The sequence below is a fragment of the Sinocyclocheilus grahami genome, unplaced genomic scaffold (genome assembly GCF_001515645.1).
Source record: "Sinocyclocheilus grahami isolate Dianchi unplaced genomic scaffold, SAMN03320097.WGS_v1.1 scaffold124.1, whole genome shotgun sequence".
In the NCBI taxonomy this organism is placed as follows: Eukaryota; Metazoa; Chordata; class Actinopteri; order Cypriniformes; family Cyprinidae; genus Sinocyclocheilus; species Sinocyclocheilus grahami.
The window spans coordinates 1,711,743-1,734,208 of record NW_015505303.1 but is presented as its reverse complement, the minus strand read 5'-3'; the positions used below and the strand labels follow the sequence as shown (position 1 = coordinate 1,734,208).

The 22,466-nt window shown below is 37.9% G+C and overlaps 2 protein-coding genes across 2 annotated transcripts; one reads left to right on the top strand and one right to left on the bottom strand.

Moving 5' to 3' along the window:
- The first annotated feature begins 9,912 nt into the window (after window positions 1-9,912).
- On the top strand, window positions 9,913-14,925 carry rbm22 (RNA binding motif protein 22). The gene is made up of 11 exons (XM_016278684.1): window positions 9,913-10,153; window positions 10,688-10,741; window positions 10,864-10,893; window positions 11,174-11,306; window positions 12,124-12,224; window positions 12,300-12,472; window positions 12,738-12,938; window positions 13,202-13,366; window positions 13,457-13,539; window positions 14,035-14,166; window positions 14,263-14,925. The coding sequence occupies exons 1-11, from the start codon at window positions 10,100-10,102 to the stop codon at window positions 14,409-14,411; spliced, it is 1,275 nt and encodes a 424-aa protein (XP_016134170.1). The 5' UTR covers window positions 9,913-10,099; the 3' UTR covers window positions 14,412-14,925.
- Window positions 14,492-20,565, bottom strand: LOC107590067 (myozenin-2). The gene is made up of 5 exons (XM_016278685.1): window positions 20,493-20,565; window positions 19,673-19,827; window positions 17,763-17,925; window positions 17,489-17,672; window positions 14,492-15,335 (listed from the first exon to the last, which is right to left on the bottom strand). Exons 1-5 carry the CDS (start codon window positions 20,557-20,559, stop codon window positions 15,152-15,154), a joined length of 753 nt encoding a protein of 250 aa, XP_016134171.1. The 5' UTR covers window positions 20,560-20,565; the 3' UTR covers window positions 14,492-15,151.
- Between the last annotated feature and the right edge of the window lie 1,901 nt (window positions 20,566-22,466).

Sequence of the window (22,466 nt, the reverse complement as noted above, 5' to 3'; positions counted from 1 at the left end):
TTAAAGGAAAGTGTAAGGATGAGTGAAAATTATTTTAGTAAGCAACATTATGGCACAGATGTAATAAAATCTATAATAATCGATAATGAAAATTACCAAATTGATCATTGATAACTGTGCCTGCATGCTGTGCACAGAAAACATTCACCAGTCATGCCATTTTATAGTAGTGAATAATGTATTCCTATGGTCAAAATGCATCCGAAATATGGCAGAGAACACGGAGTGAGCTGCTGCAGGAAAAGTGATCTGCCAAATCATTAAAGAGCAGGTCATATGGGTTTTTGAAAAATATCTCTTTTGCAATTTATAACGTAGCGATCCTTAAACGAAAACAATCTGCAAAGTTGTTAATCAAAAAAGTGCATGATAAATAAAGATAGTCTCTCAAAAGAGAGAGTCGATTCTGAATCGCCTTAACGAGTCGTCATATTTTCGAATCTTTTGCCTGTTACCAGTATACGTCACTGGGTAACACATTTGCATAATCCCCGCCTGCCCGCGAAATACGAACAGAGTCTGACCTGCCCACAAACACGTCCACTAGTTAGTGTGTTTACATAATGTCGAGAAGACGCTGTGTTGAAGGATACCACAGAAATACAATTTGAACCTTTTGTTGTGTGCATGTCATTTTACCAAGGACTGCTTCTCTAATCTTGGCTTTTATCTTTGTTGGCTTCTTCTATCTTCTTCATTTGGACTAACAAGCTCTCCGAAGCACAACCTGTAATTACGATTGATACGAGCAAGTTAGTTAGGCTGCTGCGCCTGTGATACAGCTGTTCTGCGTTCTGATTAAAAGTTAAGACAGAGCGTCTTTTGTCTGTCCTTCTTCAAACATTACAGTAGACATATTTTGGTTTACAAACTGTATTGTTTCATCAGTTAGTCACGTTAGCACTCGGCTAACGTATCCACCATTATTGTTTTAAGTGTTCACAGTTTAGCAGCTAAACTTTAGCTGTGGGCACGATTCACTTGCATAAGTATTTTATGTCGTTATTATAAGAACGGATTGGAGCACTATATTATTGTTTTATGCAAAGGTGTAGTGTTGGGTCGTTCTTGAACGATTCGTTCATTTTGAACAAATCTTTAATGTGACTCGGGACGATCGAGTCGTCTCGGGGAGTGATTCGTTCAGTCGCGCATGCGCAACATCCTATAGGTTCTGTACTGGAATTAGTCAAGTAGTTCACCTGGTTAGAGTCTTCGGGTTTGAGTCGTTCGTTCATCACGTGACAGCCCCATAAGTTTAACCAATGCAGTCTGAGCCGGAAAGAGACTTAATAATAATAACCAACTCTTTATTACCTTTGTTACAACATTCAGTATAATGGAAAAGAACCATAATGACAGAAATTCACACATTTATAAACTGTAAGAAGTAAAAAGCTACAATTTTAGACCAGAAACGCATCACGTAACTAAGAGTAAATAATAATGATAATAATAATAACTATGCACCTGTTTGTAAGGAAGCTTGTAAATTAACTAATTTCTCTATCCAATGCTCTCACGTCACGTGACAAAAAAAACAAATGATTCGAAAGACTCGAGAGATGAACTAATCAATTCTCTTTCCGGCTCAGACTGCATTGGTTAAAGCTTATGGGGCTGTCACATGATGAACGAATGACTCAAACCCGAAGACTTGTCAGATAAGAGGTGAGGTGAGCTAATCATGGACTGAAGACCCAGGTAAACAATGAATTAATCTTTTCTGTTTCTTATAGCAGTTTTGTATTGTTTGTAGTGTGATCAATGTTTGCGTAAGTAATAGACGTGTTAGGGAAGTAACACGTAACATTTTAATTATATTTTGCTAAAATGAACGAAACTAACGAAATGACTCGAAAAAAAGATTCGTTCATTTTGCTGAACGAGACTCAAAGGTCTGAGTCGGTAAAATGATTCGAACTTCCCATCACTACAAAGGTGCTTTGTCAATGGTAGCGCTCGCTAACTTGCTCAAGGACTCCTCTCTGTGCCAATCACAGCAGGCTTGGCCAGCTCACCAATCAGAGCAGAGTAGGCTTATGGAAGGGAGGGGTTTCCCCCGAACTTGCTTGGAACGAATCATTTCGAAATCATTGGCAAATGACTCTAATATTAAATGTATATTCTGAGAAAATTACAATGTTATCTGACCTTAGATGCATTTATACCTGTTGTAGGGGACTCCAACACAATATTAGGACACTTTAAAATACCATATGACCTGCTCTTTAAGCACATGTTTCTCTCAGTGCATAACTCCATGAAATGCTTATATCTAGGGTTGGGTATTGTTTGGGTTTTTTACGATACCGGTGCTAAATCGATACTTTTAAAATGGTACCGGTGCCTAAACAGTGCCTGAACCAATAATTAAAATAATAATAATAATAATAATAATTACCCAAAATAGGATGGATTGGCCATTATAGCGCTATAAACACATGTAATGTCTGTTTCATTTACACCGGACGCGGAGGGCGCCCTCGCACAGAAACTCCACATATGCATCACAGAAGTAGCAGAATAAGATATAAACGTTTTGAATGATGAATCGGAGACAATAAACACTCGACTGCGAAAATATATGGTTTATCTGTGTTCTTCAAGTCATCTTTAGTATTTTCATAATAATTAAGTATATTTATAATCCATTGCTAATAGATAGGGCTGGGTTTTGACACAAATTTCATGATTCGATTCGATTCTTATTCACAAGCTTACGATTCGAATATTAATATTAGCAAAATGCCCCCTCTACAGTTTATTTTTCTATCTGACTAATGAGTTTATGGTCACCAAATATGTTTTTCTGAGGTAAATGTGACATTACGTGACATTGTTTATAAGACGTTATATTGACGTCTTTGCACGGAGGAAACACTAATTGAGCGATTACATGAGACAGGATACGGCTTGTAAAGTTGTACCCTTTCTTTTAACTTACCTTCGGATGTTTAGTCATGTTTATTGTGTGCTGAAACTGGTATTAAAGTGGAGGAGATGATCAGTTCACGTCTGTTGATCGAGGCGCTACAGCGATCTGTCACTCAAGATTAAACAGCGCCAAAACGGCATTTATTGTTTGAATACTTCAATACATCCATATCCATATTCAAAACGTAATAATCACTTTAATGTAGCTTGCACCAACAGTGCCGAGTTCACACTGCACGATATTAGCCCGATTTTTCACTCACCGACAGGTTTTGTGAAATCGCAGACAAATGCCCGACATCGGAGGCAATTCGGTGCTCGTTCATGCGAGAGACAATCACGCAGAGTGAATTATCAAAGACGCGATCTGAGGGAATCACCGACATGTCGCCGACGCCCGCAAAATATTTGGCATGCTAAATATATTTTAATAATTACAGTCTTGCTGGAGAGCTCCGGTCTGACGCACTCGGGTTCTCGCGTTATTTCCTTATCACTTCTGGCATGTGTTTTGTTGTGAAATGTAGTTTGCGGACCAGACAGAGCTGTCGGCGATTCTTCCTATTGTGAAGTCATGCAGTGTGAAACCCCCTGTCGCCGATCCATCGTGCAATGTGAACACAGCAGCAACTGAATGCTGGCCCAGATAGCCACGCAGTGTGAAAACAACTGCGATCCGACAAGTTTGAAAATCGTGCAGTGTGAACTCGGCATAAGGGTGCTTTCACACTTGGTTCGATTGCTCCCCCCTCCCCCTTATATTATTTGGGTCTGAACCACGGTTCGTTTGCATCATCAAGCCAGCAGCTGTTTACCCCGTTGCTATCAATTTTGGCCATATCGTCCAGCCCTACGTCTGCCTTATGCAAATGGTCTAAAGAACGCGTCAGTCACACTTATCAGGAAAGTGAGTGAAACACACAAACACACATTTTTATCAAATAATGTCATTAATAGCGGTTCACTTCAGCAGTGAACCGTACCAGAGTTCACTTGAACCGTACCCCAGACCACCCTTTTTAAGCGGACTCGGGTGTGGTTCGCGGGTACACACCCGAGTTCGTCAGACAGCGTTCACATCATTCAAACGTACCGAACTCTGACGTCAATCGAACCCGGGTGCGCACTAAAAGTGCTAGTGTGAAAGCACCCTAAGTTCACCATTCTCAGCTCTTCGCTGTTAGCCAGAGGCGGTCTGAAATCTTCCTTTGTTAACTCGAGGTCATACTCGGGTTCTCTCGGCATTGCCAGCAAGGTCTTTTTCCTTTCTTTAATGAAAGACTCAATTTGATATTTATCTTGCTTCACACAGAGCCACACAAATTGTGAGCTACCTATTTCCATGCCCTCGGTTTCAATCTGACTCCGTCATTCACATTCAAACCAGACCTAAATACCTGCATGAGCACAGACATTCAACGTCTCTGGCTATTCAGCAAGGAGGTTCAGAATGCCTGCAATTTCTCATTATTAAATCTTCTAACCTTTCCATTCAGATGCAGCTTTTCAACCAGCAAAACAAGAGCCTCTCGCCCTAATCCCAAAGACAAACCACTCTGCTGCCCTAACATGTTTTGCTGTGCACTAACAGATATTCCAGCCACAACCACTGCACAGATTTCCCACAAAGCTGTTTTTCAGCACCTACAGCCAATATTACCCAAAGACCCTGCTCAGACAGAAAGTCAGTGTACCCCAGCTAAATTAGCATGTGTAAAAATATTTGACCAATGTTGTTTATCTGGTGGGCTTGCAACTCGCTTTGACCAGAGCGGCTAAATTTCTGGACACATGAAGGTTAATCTAAATCTAAATGAGAGACCTTAAGACTCCAATTACTTCATCAGCACTATAACGTATTTATGAGCTCCCTAATACATAAAAGGCTTAAATAAAGCCACAAATCTAATTATAAACTAACAAGCACATTCTTTTTTACAACCAAACACTGATTTGTTTGTGGAGGTCACACCACAGTATCTACAGATCAGGAGATTTGACAATATTTAGTAAATTCTGTCATAGTGTTGTTTATTCTGCTTAAGCACTGATTTGGGTTGCACATACAGTGAATAATGACATTTTAGTTTTACTAATCTGCTTTACAAAAACATAACCTTTAGATTTGAGTCAATACCAGGCTGCTTTCCTTTACAGTTGCAAACTGTGCATTTAAAAGATCTGACCAAAGAAAAACAGTAAAATTCACAACGTGTACCCACACAACTATTTCGAGTAACAAATGTATTTGGAAATACATTCGTAATATTAACTCAATATTAACCATAAATCTAGAAAGAAACAGATACTGACCTGTAATCGTTCAAACAACCACACAACTTCCCAAATAATCCAATTCAAACGCAGAAGAAAATTGACTTAATACAGTTCAAACTTCTTGCTCTTCTCTGGCTTGTTAGCTTGCTAACAGCTAGTCGACCAGTTTAGATTCAGTACGGCGGCTAATGTCGAGTTGTGTTGAGGTGGACGGATAAAACTATCACATAAACCCCAATTTCCAGCGCTGTTTTATGTTTACAAACGCTTTTAGAAAATATTGGGGCAATGTAGATGTTTATACAACACAGAACAGGTCCAGAGCAGTAGCAGACTGGCTAAGCTAGGCTAAACTGTGGAAAAGGTAAATGAGGTTCATGATCCAGAGACTTTGAGCTGTGTTTCAAAACCTAGTGAGCTGCCTACCTAGACAGCTTTTGGGGAATCGCTCGAACACGCCCAAAAATGCTGTCTGCATAGACAGCTCGCTATGTTTTGAAACATCCTTTAGGGCTGCTGTTATGCTAAGGACGGACACACTGAACCTAGCCTGCTTCCCATTCCAACTAAACACTATAGCCATTATCTCTGCGCGGTTATAATAATTCGGCTACCTCCAGGGCGTGTGCCAACCTAGACAAAACCTAGACCTACTGACGTTTTTTTTCTTCATAAAATCCGTTTAGACTTTGAACTGTGTTTCAAAACCTAGTGAGCTGCCTACCTAGACAGCTTTTGGGGAATCGCTCGAACACGCCCAAAAATGCTGTCTGCATAGACAGCTCGCTATGTTTTGAAACATCCTTTAGGGCTGCTGTTATGCTAAGGACGGACACACTGAACCTAGCCTGCTTCCCATTCCAACTAAACACTATAGCCATTATCTCTGCGCGGTTATAATAATTCGGCTACCTCCAGGGCGTGTGCCAACCTAGACAAAACCTAGACCTACTGACGTTTTTTTTCTTCATAAAATCCGTTTAGTTTACATATTAGCAAGTTATCTGATCCAGAATTCAAAGATCCACTCACCAAGTTAATATCAAGCCAGCGGCAGCTGCAGTGAGGCACTCTTCAATCCTGAAATATGAATGTACGTTAGCATGGGAGGTATTCAACCTGATAATGCAAGCCTTCTGCTTTAGCGAGAATCGAGAGTCCCGGTCCGAGTACAGAGTAAGCGGTGCGTCTCTGCTGGGCTGAACCCAACAGAACTCGAGCCTGACTGTCCCTCTCGCACACACTGGACTCCGTCTTCTCCACAGGCTAGTGCTCGCTCACAGGCTGCAGCGCACGCCTTCGCCGCTAGTGGACAGCAACGTAGCGGGATATAATCAGACATAAACTCTCTGATGGATATTAGCAGTGATCAGCGTCCTCCGCATTGATGGATAATTAATGTACATAGTTGAGCTTGTGCGTATTTTATGTAATACGTATTTTGTGCAAACCATATCAAAACCGTACAAAAATGCAGGATAGATAGATAGATAGATAGATAGATAGATAGATAGATAGATAGATAGATAGATAGATAGATAGATAGATAGATAGAGGGACGGACAGATAGATAGATAGATAGATAGATAGATAGATAGATAGATAGATAGATAGATAGATAGATAGATAGATAGATAGATAGATAGATAGAGGAGGGAGGGAGGGACGGACGGACGGACGGACGGACGGACAGACAGATAGATAGATTATTAATATGCATAAAAGATCCCTCAAATTCTGGATGCATCTTAAATCAAGTCCCACAGAATCGCTACATTTTAAAGCAATACAAACCCAAGAACTGAACCCCGAAAAGAGTCCACTAAGTCAGCTAGTTAATAACCTAATATAACTTAATAACCTGACTAACTCTATTAACACTATCCAATCTCAAACCAGCACGGCTTTTCATCCAAACATCAAAATAAATCAAATGATCAAACAATCTAAAAGTACATATCTGGAACATTGGGATCAAGAAACTAAAACACAAAGTAAATTACAATTCTATCGAACTCTAAAATCAAATTATGAATTGGAAGATTATCTCCAGAGTGTCAGAGACAAAAAGCAGAGACGGATCCTGACCAAGTACAGGCTCAGCGAGCACAGTCTAGCCATCGAGACCGGCAGACACAGAAAGAACTGGTTACCCAGAGAGCAAAGGGTGTGTGCTCACTGTCAGACAGGAGAGATTGAGACAGAGATGCACTTCCTCCTTCACTGTCATAAATACATATCCATAAGAAACCTCTACTTCAACAAATTCACCAACTTAATAAAGAACTTTACAGTCATTACTGAAACAGAACAAATAACGATACTATTAGGAGAGGGACAGACAGCAGCACTCACTGCGAGATACGTGTGGATGTACCACAGCCTGAGAGACAGCAGGTGAATGTGTGTTGTGTCTGACCTCAGTGTATTACCCTACATGTCCACCACAGTGATCCTTAGTATGTATGTGTGTTTCTATGTAAGTTAAAGACTGTGGTATCAAATGTTCACACATTATAATTTGTTACAGTTTAATACTTTCGAAGATGTGATGTTCATTTAATTATTATTATTGTTATTCTATTATTATTTTTTATCTTTTTGTACATGTATACTAAGCTTTGTCAATATTGTGTCATTTACAGTCATGCCAATAAAGCAATTTTGAATTGAATAGATAGACAGACAGACAGACAGACAGACAGACAGACAGACAGACAGATAGATAGATAGATAGATAGACAGACAGACAGACAGATAGACAGATAGATAGATAGATAGATAGATAGATAGATAGATAGACAGACAGACAGACAGACAGACAGACAGACAGACAGATAGATAGATAGATAGATAGATAGATAGATAGATAGATAGATTGTTAAATATTTGATGTTTGAATTAAATCAAACCAGTTTAAATAAATTCACTGAATAAAACTACTACTAATATAAGCATTATGCTTATTTTAGTAGTAGTGATTTCTTGTTGCTTGGAGAAAGCTTTTGCATACTTGTTTGGTGACAGATTCACACAAATGCCCTCCAAACTTAGATTTATCTCAAATATTAATGCCTTTTAACATCAAAAGTATAAGCCTGATAGACCTTGACATTGTGCATTTATCAGTTGTAGTGGAGAGTTTGTCTACACCGTCTCAGTCACTCTTTATTTATAAGCTGCAGTGTCTTAAATCACATGGCCTTCAGTGCTTTGACACTAATGGGCTAGGGGACTGTAATGACATTTGAGTGGTTATTATGCTATTGCTCATCCTACATTCCTTTGTACATCCTAGGACATGTGACATATGTTGACTCCCTCCACATTGAAGTCAAAGCACATTTAATGAGTTATGCAAAATACTGAAAGTGGATCTCTGAATTGCAATAACATTACCACAGTCCATTTCAGATACAAAGATGAAGGAAACTGCCACAATATAACTTTCAATTAGATTTGTTACTAAATGTTAAAAATTGTGATACAATAGGGTACAATAATAATTCCGAAACACGGCATTGTGCATTCAAACTTTCCTAAACTATAACACTGAAAGAAAGAAAACATTTGCAAATCAAAGGATATTAAAACAAATGCACCATAGCAATCAGTTTAAATCGTGACAATGTTGAAGGCAGAACACAATTCAAATGTTTACATTTTTGTTGGCAGATTTTGATATTGTTGATATAGGCATTTCTTTCAATAAAAAACGTGAAGAAGAGCCTACAATATACAGTAATATTACAGATGACATTTTCTTATATTAGCATCTGTGGATGTTAGATTTAAAGGGATTATATTCATTATAAAACATTCATATTTATATGTCTTTGCGTATAGGCAAAGAGTGGTTTCGTACCTGATAAACAGTGAAGACGTTGATGTTTTTCTTCAGACTTTGGGGGAACTGGCAAAACCAAGTAAGGGAGGGGTTGTTTCAGGGAAGGTTTCAGAATATTGCATTAAATAAATTGAATTAAATTAAATTCTTAAATCATTAGTACCGACTTTTTCTCTCCCGCTTGAGGCGAAATGTGTACATACCTCCATAACAGTAGGTGGCGCTGTGATTCTTTCCCAGGTCTATAGACGCAAAGCATTGTAGGTACGGGTTCTGTTCGCGGCTAGCCTGTAGCAATGGCGACGTCTTTAGGATCTAACACTTACAACAGACAAAACTGGGAAGATTCGGTGAGTAAAAAAATATTTTTGTTTAAGAAACAATAGGGTACAATAATAATTCCGAAACACGGCATTGTGCATTCAAACTTTCCTAAACTATAACACTGAAAGAAAGAAAACATTTGCAAATCAAAGGATATTAAAACAAATGCACCATAGCAATCAGTTTAAATCGTGACAATGTTGAAGGCAGAACACAATTCAAATGTTTACATTTTTGTTGGCAGATTTTGATATTGTTGATATAGGCATTTCTTTCAATAAAAAACGTGAAGAAGAGCCTACAATATACAGTAATATTACAGATGACATTTTCTTATATTAGCATCTGTGGATGTTAGATTTAAAGGGATTATATTCATTATAAAACATTCATATTTATATGTCTTTGCGTATAGGCAAAGAGTGGTTTCGTACCTGATAAACAGTGAAGACGTTGATGTTTTTCTTCAGACATTTTCGGGGAACTGGCAAAACCAAGTAAGGGAGGGGTTGTTTCAGGGAAGGTTTCAGAATATTGCATTAAATAAATTGAATTAAATTAAATTCTTAAATCATTAGTACCGACTTTTTCTCTCCCGCTTGAGGCGAAATGTGTACATACCTCCATAACAGTAGGTGGCGCTGTGATTCTTTCCCAGGTCTATAGACGCAAAGCATTGTAGGTACGGGTTCTGTTCGCGGCTAGCCTGTAGCAATGGCGACGTCTTTAGGATCTAACACTTACAACAGACAAAACTGGGAAGATTCGGTGAGTAAAAAAATATTTTTGTTTAAGAATATACAAGGGGTATTACTAAGCGCGACTGGCGCATTTTTGTTCTTTGTTTGAGCTCGCCAAATCAACGCCTTTCCTAACTGGAACATTCTGTTGTGGCTTAGCTCATGGCTAATGAAAACCTTTTCAATGCGTCTCATCAATAATTAAAAATATTGTTATATAAATATACTGTATAAACCGGCGCCGACATGTGCAGACAGAGTAGATCCTCTGTCCAGTCTCTGTGTTGTAATTGATCTTTACTGTACAGGCAAATAAACATCCAAATGAAATGAATGATATAATTAATTAGTATACAACTATTCATGTACATTACAATGTGAACGAGTGTCCTGTTAACAAAACAGTATTCATAACATGAATAACCTTTGATATGAGTAATATACAGTATGTATATTAATATATTTATTAATATTAAATTACTGTTACATATGTATAGAATACATTTATTTATTTTTTATGAATAAATGCATGCTCCGCACTGACCTTTTCTTATTTGAACAGGATTTTCCCATACTCTGCCAAACATGTTTGGGAGAAAACCCTTACATCCGGATGGTAAGTTGAGTTCGAGTAGTTTTACTTATTAGTTTCATTATTCATTTGATCTGAATTCAAAGGAAGTTGTGTTTTTTGTATTTAAACACATTTTCACTCTGCACCTGCGTTTGTGTTAACAGACCAAAGAGAAATTTGGCAAGGAGTGCAAGGTACTGCTGCGTTCATCCTCTCGAAAAAAGCTAAATGTTGTCTTGATAGGGTTCCACAGGCATTTCCAATTGTTTTATGCCATAATTTTATATTAATTCCAAAGGTTAGTAGCTGTTATACAAATAAATTATCAAAATTTTTATCTTGGAAATAATATGAAGTCTTGGAAATACATTGGTCAAAAGTGTGGGAAGCCTGTCTTGAAAAATGACACCACATATTTTTTGCCCCATGTTTTGGTACTGCAGCATTTTAATCTCTATACTTCCTATCCTCTAGATCTGTGCACGTCCCTTCACGGTGTTCCGCTGGTGTCCGGGGGTCAGGATGCGCTTTAAGAAGACAGAAGTGTGTCAGACCTGCAGTAAAATGAAAAATGTCTGTCAAACCTGCCTTTTGGATCTGGAATACGGTAATGCTATAATTTGTGGCCGTAGTCTAAGTATCTGTTAGTAAAATTATGTTGACATTAGTTTGTCAGGATTCTTTGATACAATACCTTGAAAAATACAGATTTTCTGTACCACTTGAAGAACTCATATCACAACATTAAAGGCCCGTTCAAGCATCACTGACACGTTGCGTTTCCAAAAGCATGTTAAAGTCACTGCATATGCAGAGATCGAGTTTGCTGCATTTAATGTTAACCAAGATTCTCTGAGATGCTGAAAACAACAGATGTCGCGCTGCTTGCGTGTAAGAACACAGTGATGTGTTTCATTTGGATGCAGTGGAACAGACTATCTGCTTGCTTAATTCAAATGCAAGGTGCAGTGTTTTTCTGTCAACTTGTTGACAGAGCATTGAAACGTTGAATTGATATGCATCAAAAAATAAATATTTTTGACAACATTAGCTGTATCGGTAGTTTGGACATATTTTTGGTATTTACTTCACATGGTTGCACAGAATATAAATCTTTAGAAACTCGCACAATCCTAATTCTAACATTCTTTCAGGATAATTCAGATAATTGTGTGTGTGTGTGTGTGTTTTTTTTATAGGTTCATTCAGTAAGAATTTTGCAGTGTTGTAAAGATTACTAAATCATTTTTTGGTTTTTGCACAGGTCTGCCCATTCAGGTTCGTGACACTGGGCTGTCCGTGCATTCTTTCAGGATAATTCAGATAATTGTGTGTGTGTGTGTGTTTTTTTTATAGGTTCATTCAGTAAGAATTTTGCAGTGTTGTTGTAAAGATTACTAAATCATTTTTTGGTTTTTGCACAGGTCTGCCCATTCAGGTTCGTGACACTGGGCTGTCCGTTAAAGATGAAGTACCGAGATCAGACGTAAATAAGGAGTATTACACTCAGAATATGGAGAGAGAGGTAATGCAAATACTAAACGGCTTTAAGTAATATGTAAACGTATCTGTTGGTCAAATAATGATGTTTGCCCTGTAGATTGCTAACTCTGATGGCACAAGACCCGTGGGGCTGCTTGGGAAGGCACCGAGCAGCAGTGAAATGCTGCTGAAACTGGCTCGTACCACACCGTATTACAAGAGGAACAGACCACACATCTGTTCCTTCTGGGTGAAGGGGGAGTGCAAGAGAGGGGAAGAGTGTCCATACAGGTGAGCAACACCTCAAGAATCTCTTATGGGTGTAAAATTATGACCCATGATTCTCAATTTCACACTGTGTTGCGTCAGAAAGCACCCAGTGTTGGTTGTTACAATTTTCATTTTGGTGTTTGTGTCTTGCATCAAGTTGCTTGCTTAATAAACCTCATGTTCATTTTATGAAGTGACTTCTTTTAATGAAATATGCTTAAGGTGTGAATTATGTATGAGCGATGATGACATTTTTGACATGAAATACATTGCTCTAATATCACAGGCATGAGAAGCCCACCGATCCAGATGACCCATTGGCTGATCAGAACATTAAGGACCGTTTCTATGGCATTAATGATCCTGTGGCTAGCAAACTCCTGATGCGGGCCTCCTCCATGCCCAGACTGGACATACCGGAGGACAAGTCCATCACCACACTCTACATCGGAGGGCTGGGAGAAGACGTTACAGACTCTGAGCTCAGGTAAATGCTCTTCAGAGTAAAAAGCTAAAGCTCTTCATAAAGCTAAAACTATTAAAATATGTGTTGAAAATGTTTATTGAAGTATAGAAATATTGTCTTGGCAACCAACTGCAATAAGTATAATTACTAACTGGGAATAAATAATGACTAAAACTGAAATAAAAATAAATGAAACCAAAATGATGTATTTTTGAAAAAGAACAAACGCTTTGTGTCATTTCTTGATTTAAGAATCCTTGAATCCTGTTTACTTTTTCCCAAAGGAGCCACTTCTATCAGTTTGGGGAGATTCGAACCATCACCATCGTTCAAAGGCAGCAGTGTGCTTTCATCCAGTTTGCTACACGGCAGGCTGCAGAGACGGCTGCAGAGAAGTCTTTTAATAAACTCATCATTAATGGACGTCGACTTAATGTTAAATGGGGCAGGTTGGTGTCTAATCGTGCAAGAAAAAATCTGAAATTCAAACAGTACCGTTTGTGTGGAGGCAGTTCTGAATGTTGTTGTGTGCCGTTCAGGTCACAGGCGGCTCGAGGAAAAGAGAAGGATGGGGTGACGGAGAGTGGAATCAGGCTGGAGCCAGTGCCCGGCCTCCCTGGTGGTATGTGACGAAGTCTCTTACGCATGAGCCTGTTTTATATAGTAATATAATATGAATGTGAATTGTATGGATTGCTTTTATACTTAAATATTTCTTTATTGTAAAGTTTTTGTTAATTTTATTATTTAATTAATTAAATCGAATGTCATTTAATTATTTATTAATTTAATGTAATTAATACAAATTAATTAATTTTAATTTATTACTATTAGTTTATTTATTTATTTTTGGTTCTGGATCTTTCACACTAGTAAATTCAATTAATTTACAATGATAATTATTTAAGATAAAAATAAAAATTAAAAGTATATGTACTGCTATAATATAAAATAATAATAATAATTGCTACTACTAATAATAGAAAAACTTATTTTTCTGTATACTGCTTTTACAACAGAATACAGTTGTTCCAAAATAAATTGAATGGGGGGCCACTAAATATTGTATAAGGTAGAGCAGTATGTGAATTTTCCCTTTCTCATACTTTTTCAACAGCTCTGCCCCCACCCCCTATGTCTGATGAAGATGCCTCCACCAACTACTTCAACCTGGCTCCCAGCAGCTCCCCTGCTGTCATGAACCTGGGACTTCCTCCTCCACCTGGGGTTGCCATGCCCCCACCGCCTGGTGAGTTTCACCCCACTCACTTCCTCCTTCCTCTTTTTTTTTGTAACCTGTGATAATGTGCTTCACTATCCCTTTAATCTTATCTGTTCTCTCCAGGTTTTGGTCCTCCTATGTTCCACACCATGGATGCCATGGCCCCACCAATGCCCCCTCCAATGATCATGAGACCCCCCGGACAGGTCCACTACCCATCCCAGGATCCTCAGCGGATGGGCGCCCATGCAAGTCGCCATGGAGGCCCTTAGATAGTTATACAGCTACCTCACTTTTCAGCAATGACTGCTGAACAACTGAACCCAGAGTGATGTCACCTCTGCCCACATTAAGTGTTTATACCTGTCACTCATTTTCACAGCAAGTGTAAGAAGGAATGCATAATGAACAAGGAAAATATTGGAAAAATACCAGCATCTCAGAATTTAAACCACGACAAAAACTTTTCGTTTTAAGCTTTTGATTTAAAATAACCCTTGCTGGTTTCTGTTATCTTTTTGTCAGTTTTGTATGTAATGATATGAAACGGATATCATGCCTTTTTAGGGCCGAATGACAAATAATTGGTTGCAGTGACCAACAATTACCAAGTGGGGGCACTATTGACTATTTCATGCACCTGAAGTCTTTATGTGTTTGACACTTTATTGTCCTGCACCTCTAGAATATTCCAGGATTCTTATAACAGTTTGTGCTAGTGTCCATCTCTCCCCCTTTTTCTGTAAAGTATGACGTATGCTGTCCTGAATTGTTAAGACTTTTTTTTTTTTTTTTAATGTACAGCTGTCTAGTTTGTGGTTACATTAAAGGATCTTCACATTTTGAAATATTGTGTGAACGATTGTGTAAACATGTTAATAGACAATGTACAGTATGTAAACTTTAAGTTGGTATTTGATGGCTCAGCTCACAATTCACAGTAGCAATGTAGGCATCCCTCGGAAATCCAGTCCTCAGTTGTAGTTTGGCAAAATAGTTGCGTATGCCAGCTTCACAGATCGGGAGACTCTGCAGCGTACTGGATGCTCCAGCCCCGTGGAGTACGATTGAAATTGGGCCGATGGCACATCCTGTCCCAGGTCAGGTGTGGCTCTGTGTGAGCCTGCAGCATCTCAAAGCCAGGCAGCGGCAGAGCCCTGCCAGTGCCTGCTGTGCCACCAAACGGCGTAGGAGCTCTGTGAAAAATGACAATGATTGTTGTTCATGTCCCTTTTTTATTGCTAAAAATATCCCGACTTTCCCTAACAGCTGAGTGAAACAAGTCTTGTCTTTTTTACTTGACATACTGATATATGAGCCTGGACCAGCGTAAGGTTTCAAGACACAAATTCTGTTTTAAGTCCTGACCTTAAAACCAGCCATTTTTGGCAGGCAGCCTTACCACGCCAGACATGATAAGAAGTCTTTTATGTGTAATGTCACTAGTAGTGGCTGATGTCCTTCTTTAATTCAGTCACTATTTTGAGGGACCTTTGCTACTTTATCTACTTGTATATATATATATACACAGGTGCATCTCAATAAATTAGAATGTCATGGAAAAGTTCATTTATTTCAGTAATTCAACTCCAATTGTGAAATTCGTGTATCTTATTTAGATAATCATGTTTAACAGCATGATACCTGGGGGAAAAAACTACTTTACCCTTGTTTCCATAAAATCAGGGACCAGTCAGTGAATCTTGACAAGCAAATTGCACCAAAAGAACACATTAGTGTCCCGTTCACTTCCATGAAGCACTGCACGTGATGCAATCAAGCCTCCCTATGCTCTCAAACTTAAATACACTAGTCAACGTTTGAAGTGGATCAAAACCTATCATCAAAGTTAACCTAAACCCAAAATGTGTTCTTGTCTTAGGACAACCTTGATGAACTTTTTTGATCCACTTCAAATGTTGACTACTATATTTTTGTGTGTGTATATCTAAGCCAAAAGCTTCTGGTTCTTTCCCAAGCCCTTCTCTGTCTGAGTAAAGGCAAAAATGGCAAAAATAAATCTTAAAAAATAATAAAATTATATTCTCCCTAATAATTCACATTCAATAAATTCATAATGAACATCTTTAAAAATATCTTTCTCATTTTATTATAATTTTTTTATAATAAAATGATTTAATAAAATTTTTATTATAATTTTCAAATACTTTTTTGCTTCAAATCAAAGTTTATTGTGATTCACCTCAGCGCTGGTTTGTTTGATTAATGGCTTATAACTTGTAAAAAAAAAAAAAAATTGAAATAACTTGTTTATAAAAATGTGAAAAATACATATGAATACAAGGCATCTGAAAAAGTTGGTCAGGCACTTTTGTACTGGACTGCCATTTGCAACCCAATTTACTTCTGAATTATGTCTGAGGATTTTCAGCAAGATTTTCAATAGGAAACTAATTGTGTCATCGTTATTTAATAGCTTGTGTGGCCAGAACATCAGTAGAAGAAGTACATTTGGTGCATACATTGATGAATAATACACATTGGTTGTAATAATTCAATCTTGGTTTCAGGTTTTAATTGAACATTTATTTCATGCTGAGTTTAGTATTGAGGGTGGAAGTATCATTATGTTGTGATTAATTTGTACCTGTTGAAGCATTTGTAGTTGGCTGGGGTGAGTTTGTAAGGTGGCTCAGGCAGCTGGGTACTGATGTTAGCCAACAGCATCTCATTGTCAATGGGTTTTTCCTCCCAGGGTGACTGATAAGACTTGGGGATCACAGTGACATGGCAAAAATAAATCTTAAAAAATAATAAAATTATATTCTCCCTAATAATTCACATTCAATAAATTCATAATGAACATCTTTAAAAATATCTTTCTCATTTTATTATAATTTTTTTATAATAAAATGATTTAATAAAATTTTTATTATAATTTTCAAATACTTTTTTGCTTCAAATCAAAGTTTATTGTGATTCACCTCAGCGCTGGTTTGTTTGATTAATGGCTTATAACTTGTAAAAAAAAAAAAAATTGAAATAACTTGTTTATAAAAATGTGAAAAATACATATGAATACAAGGCATCTGAAAAAGTTGGTCAGGCACTTTTGTACTGGACTGCCATTTGCAACCCAATTTACTTCTGAATTATGTCTGAGGATTTTCAGCAAGATTTTCAATAGGAAACTAATTGTGTCATCGTTATTTAATAGCTTGTGTGGCCAGAACATCAGTAGAAGAAGTACATTTGGTGCATACATTGATGAATAATACACATTGGTTGTAATAATTCAATCTTGGTTTCAGGTTTTAATTGAACATTTATTTCATGCTGAGTTTAGTATTGAGGGTGGAAGTATCATTATGTTGTGATTAATTTGTACCTGTTGAAGCATTTGTAGTTGGCTGGGGTGAGTTTGTAAGGTGGCTCAGGCAGCTGGGTACTGATGTTAGCCAACAGCATCTCATTGTCAATGGGTTTTTCCTCCCAGGGTGACTGATAAGACTTGGGGATCACAGTGACATTGAACTTTTCTGGAGGAACCTCTTTCAGAGGCCCCCCATAACCTGTGTAAGAGAATTGAGTGACCTTCAGAATTGTCCTTTGACTTTGAGAACAACAGAATCATTAGTGTACTCAGAAGTGTGCTGTATTACCAGGTGCAAGCACACTTGGGTTTCCTTTCTTAGAAACCGTGTGCTTTAGTGTGGTGACTAGGCTGTTCTTTCCAGGCTGGTTGATGTAGATTTCAGAGGTGAAGCAATCACTTCCTTTCTCTCCTTGCATGGCATTCTGGCCTTGAAGTGTTTCATCTAAGTGCTAGACAGTGTTAAAAGATAATCCATTATTACTGAACCTACAAGCTTAAAAATGAAAGGTTCCCCAAAGAACCTTTCAGTGAACAGTTCTTAAATTAACTTTTTTTTAAAAATCAGTGTGAAGAACATTTTTGATAATCTAATGAACCTTTTTTTGCAATGGACAGATACTATGAATGTTAAAGGTTCTTCATGGAACCAGAACCAGAGGGGAGGGGTTAATAGTTACATCAGGGTTGTCCAATCCTGCTCCTGGAGGGCCTTTAGGGCTTAGCTCACACCAGCTTCCTTGGGATCTTAAAGGCCTTGATTAGCTGGTTCAGGTGTGTTTAATTAGGTCAAGAAACTGCAGGAAGGTGGTCCTCCAGGTGTACGATTGGACACCCCTGAGTTACTAGTAGATTTGCTCACTAAACTTCTTTAGTTTTGCTCAGGGGTGTCCAGTCCTGCTTCTGAAGGGCCTCAAAATACAGAGTTCTGGCATGAAACTCTAGATGGCGCAGTCCGATAGGTCTAACACAATCTGACCTAATGACATCATTATCACATGGCACAGCTGATTGGTTCTCTTCTGTATCGGTAGCCAATGAGCTCGCTGCTCAACATTCAAATATATGACTAGTGCTTGCTGTAGCAGTTGCAGCTTGCTTCAGAAACCGTCCGCCTTCCCCAGCTCCACTTGTATAGATCTGCTATGAGGTGATTCGTGTATGCTATATGGGGGTTATTTCATGTATGTTATATTTGCAGCAGCAGTATTTCTTACATGCTCACAGCATTATGTTATGGATTTATTGACAGTAGCAAGTCTCAAGACCAAATACATTAACATTGACATGTACATTATACCATGCCAATCTCTCAGAGAGTTGCAATGACAGAACTGTAATTAAACACACCTAACTAACTAATCAAACTCTTCAGGGTGACTAGAAATTTAAAGGCTGCTGGTTGGATCTAAACTCGCCAAGAGGAGGAATGGACATTTCTGATTTTACATTCAAACAGCTTTCACAACCCATTTTAATTCTATATAGTAAAGATCTTGCAACTCTGAGTGAAACAGGAGATTAATTGAAAAGTAAATAGGGTGGGACTTGATCTTGACTCACAAATGTGAGTTTGCGGTCGATTGTGAACCTTTTGAGGAAGGTTTTTAACATGGAGGCAGAAGGGCAAATTTAACATGACAGAACTGTAATTAAACACACCTAACTAACTAATCAAACTCTTCAGGGTGACTAGAAATTTCAAGGCTGCTGGTTGGATCTAAACTCGCCAAGAGGAGGATTGGACATTTCTGATTTTACATTCAAACAGCTTTCACAACCCATTTTAATTCTATATAGTAAAGATCTTGCAACTCTGAGTGAAACAGGAGATTAATTGAAAAGTAAATAGGGTGGGACTTGATCTTGACTCACAAATGTGAGTTTGCGGTCGATTGTGAACCTTTTGAGGAAGGTTTTTAACATGGAGGCAGAAGGGCAAATTTAACCTCAAGACAATTTCAGCAAATCTAAAAGGTAAAACTTTTTATCCAAACATATAATTTGTTATTATTGCCACAATATTAAAGTTAACCCACATAGGAATGGCCTTGCCTATTGACATTAGCCTAAAACAATAAAATAGCTATTTGGCTACTAACATTGGGACCAAATTCATAAATTCGTAATTATATGGGTCAATAAATTGGGTCAATTCTGATTTTTATGTTGACTTTGACCCAGTTTAAGATGTCTTACATTCAGGTGTCTCTGTGCTATATTCTCCAAGGTGAACCTCTCCACTCTTTTGAGTCTCTCGTGGAACATTATAGATCCTCTGTTGGACAGCAGATTGAGCTCCTCCATCATCAGATCCCGAGGAACACTGATCTTCTTCCCCAGGTTCAAACATACTGAAGTACATGTACAGATATGTTGAAATGCATTGATATCAATCACAGAACAACTATCCCTTATGAATTACATTGCAATGTTATAAATTAGTAATTGCAGCACTATAAACTAGTAATTACATGCCATTCTTCTGAAAGTTGATAAAAAAACTATCAGGTTTTCATTAATACGGTATGATCATTCATAATTAATGTCATCTAAAGCATGTCTAACATTCTCTGTCATCATCTTTGCCTCTAAAATCGTGAGCACAATATGTGCGACTGTGATTAAATCATTAAATTTGACACAGGCATCTGGGTGTAACCTCAGCCTGCTGTTCGTTCAGTAATGTTTAAGAGGGTTCAGATCTTTCCCAATCAGGCGTGGATGAGTCATGATCTCCTGGAGTAAAGCATTTAGTCTCCTGCTGTCATATTACATTACAAATACCCTTACTGTTTTGGAAACCGAGTCAAAGCAGTTGAGACATGCCAGAGCAGAAAGTGAAAATTTGGCTCTCTGTTTTTTTCAGACTATTTCACTTTTCAGACTGTTTTGCTTTTTCCCCCACACGTCACAGTGCTGTTGCTTTCAAGCTGATTTCATTGAATTAGTCTTATCCATTGAGATGGTGTGCTGTTGGAAGAAACTGAGCTTTTTTTCTGCTTCTGATGTGTCTTACCTCCATCTGTGTCCAAACACAGCTCCTGTTGCTCTTTCTTGGGTACGACAGTGTATGGCACAGGCATGGTGATATTAATAGTATCCAGCCCCCCCACACGTCACAGTGCTGTTCCTTTCAAGCTGATTTCATTGAATTAGTCTTATCCATTGAGATGGTGTGCTGTTGGAAGAAACTGAGCTTTTTTTCTGCTTCTGATGTGTCTTACCTCCATCTGTGTCCAAACACAGCTCCTGTTGCTCTTTCTTGGGTACGACAGTGTATGGCACAGGCATGGTGATATTAATAGTATCCAGCCTTCAATAAAACCAGTCCAGTAAGATTAATAACTTATTTTTTCCCAAGTAAATTAATCTGATTGGTCCCTTTCTTTGTGGTAGATATATATGTACTCCTTTGATCTCAAATCAGGCCTGAAAACACTTGTTTAAACTGAGTTGCAAAGGTCACAAAACAAACAAATCCTTTGATTACAGCAAAACTTACCAATTTAAAATCCTGTGCTCGCCTTTATGCCAGTCTTGATGATGTATCCCGTCCAGAGGTAGAAATGCTTATGTGAGCCCACATCAGACACACTGTGGACCCTCTTTTTGCCCTGGTTAGATCACTGTCTTATTATAGCAAGTGCGGTGTGTATCTAATGGGCTTGGATTAGCACAGTGGAGCTTCAGCATCCGCACTAATGAAAATATGATCCACTGGCTGTAATACTAAGTGTGCAGACTGGTGACCGGGGAGGAAGGCAAGACTCGTTTCCAAGTATGTCTGCCTCTGAGGTTCAATACCTTTTGCTGCAGACATGCCAGGGATCTGAGAAGGGGCTACATTTTTTTTCAGTGTTTGGCTAAATAGAGTGCTGCAGGGATAACCTATTTTTGTAGGCCAAACCTGAAAATAAGCATTTAATCACTTCCGGTTTAATTTTCCCAAAGGTTTTTTGAATGGGTTTTTGGTTAAATGCCTGAAATAAAGTCTGTGGATGAGATATTTTCACCTTTTACTTTTACATTAAAAAAATACATCAGTAATACACCCCTTGTGATTGTTTTAAAGCTTTTATTGCCTTGAAAAAGCGTTTGCTAACAAGTGGCTAAGTGGGACTACAGAGGTTGTTGAGGACATTAAACGTTATAATGTCGAACAGGTAAACTCATCTACTCACTAGTTCAGCCTCTTTGTGTTTATAATCATGGTCTTGTTAAATTTTCTAACTCAAATTTTTATGTTTTTTAAATGAAGACTTTGAAAGAGTTGTCAGTAGCTTAATGGTGGTAACGTTATAGTCGTGTGAACTTGGTTTAGTTCGTTTATGTAGCTTAAGTTTACCTTTTTACTTTGTGCGATTGTATTTAGGCTTCAAAATTAATGAAAGTTGTGTTAATCTGTGAAAATAGTTATGATGATAATCAAACCTTTGTTGGTCATAGAGCTTATTTAATGCAATAATCCAAATGCCAAGGGAAAAATCCTTTCTGGTTTTTGTGAAGGGAACCAGGCACTACGATCGACTGTCCAACCGGATGTTTTTATGTATTATACACAATTATTTAGAACAACAGCATTCGCTCTTATGATACATGTTTTTTAGATCTTTCAAAAAAGTTGGAAAACTTGGGAAAAAAACTAGGATGACTAGTCTAGGGTCTTGTTTGAATTAGAATCAAAGACAATCTTAAACAACTAGAGAAAATTTAATGTTACAATTTCATTTCACATAATCATAAACATGTTGTCCACACAGGATAATCATAGAAACTATCAAATTCAGTCATACTGAGACAAAAAAACAAAACAAAACAAAAAAACACGTAGCTTTGACATATCATCTTACACAAAATACAAGAGTTAGAGATAATTCTCCAGTGTGACAACTATCGAAACAGCCGAAGAAGACTATATATATTTGTGAAAGTGACGTGACCCATAGACCCATACTCGGAATTAGTGCTCTGCATTTATCTCATCCAAAGT

Coding starts and splice junctions, on each gene's coding strand:
- rbm22 (XM_016278684.1), top strand. CDS start 10,100: ATGGCGACGTCTTTAGGATCTAACACTTACAACAGACAAAACTGGGAA. Junction 12,225..12,299: donor CTCAGAATATGGAGAGAGAG/GTAATGCAAATA, acceptor TTTGCCCTGTAG/ATTGCTAACTCTGATGGCAC. Junction 14,167..14,262: donor TGCCATGCCCCCACCGCCTG/GTGAGTTTCACC, acceptor TGTTCTCTCCAG/GTTTTGGTCCTCCTATGTTC.
- LOC107590067 (XM_016278685.1), bottom strand. CDS start 20,559: ATGCCTGTGCCATACACTGTCGTACCCAAGAAAGAGCAACAGGAGCTG. Junction 17,673..17,762: donor CCCAAGTGTGCTTGCACCTG/GTAATACAGCAC, acceptor TCTCTTACACAG/GTTATGGGGGGCCTCTGAAA. Junction 15,336..17,488: donor AACTACAAATGCTTCAACAG/GTACAAATTAAT, acceptor CATTTTTCACAG/AGCTCCTACGCCGTTTGGTG.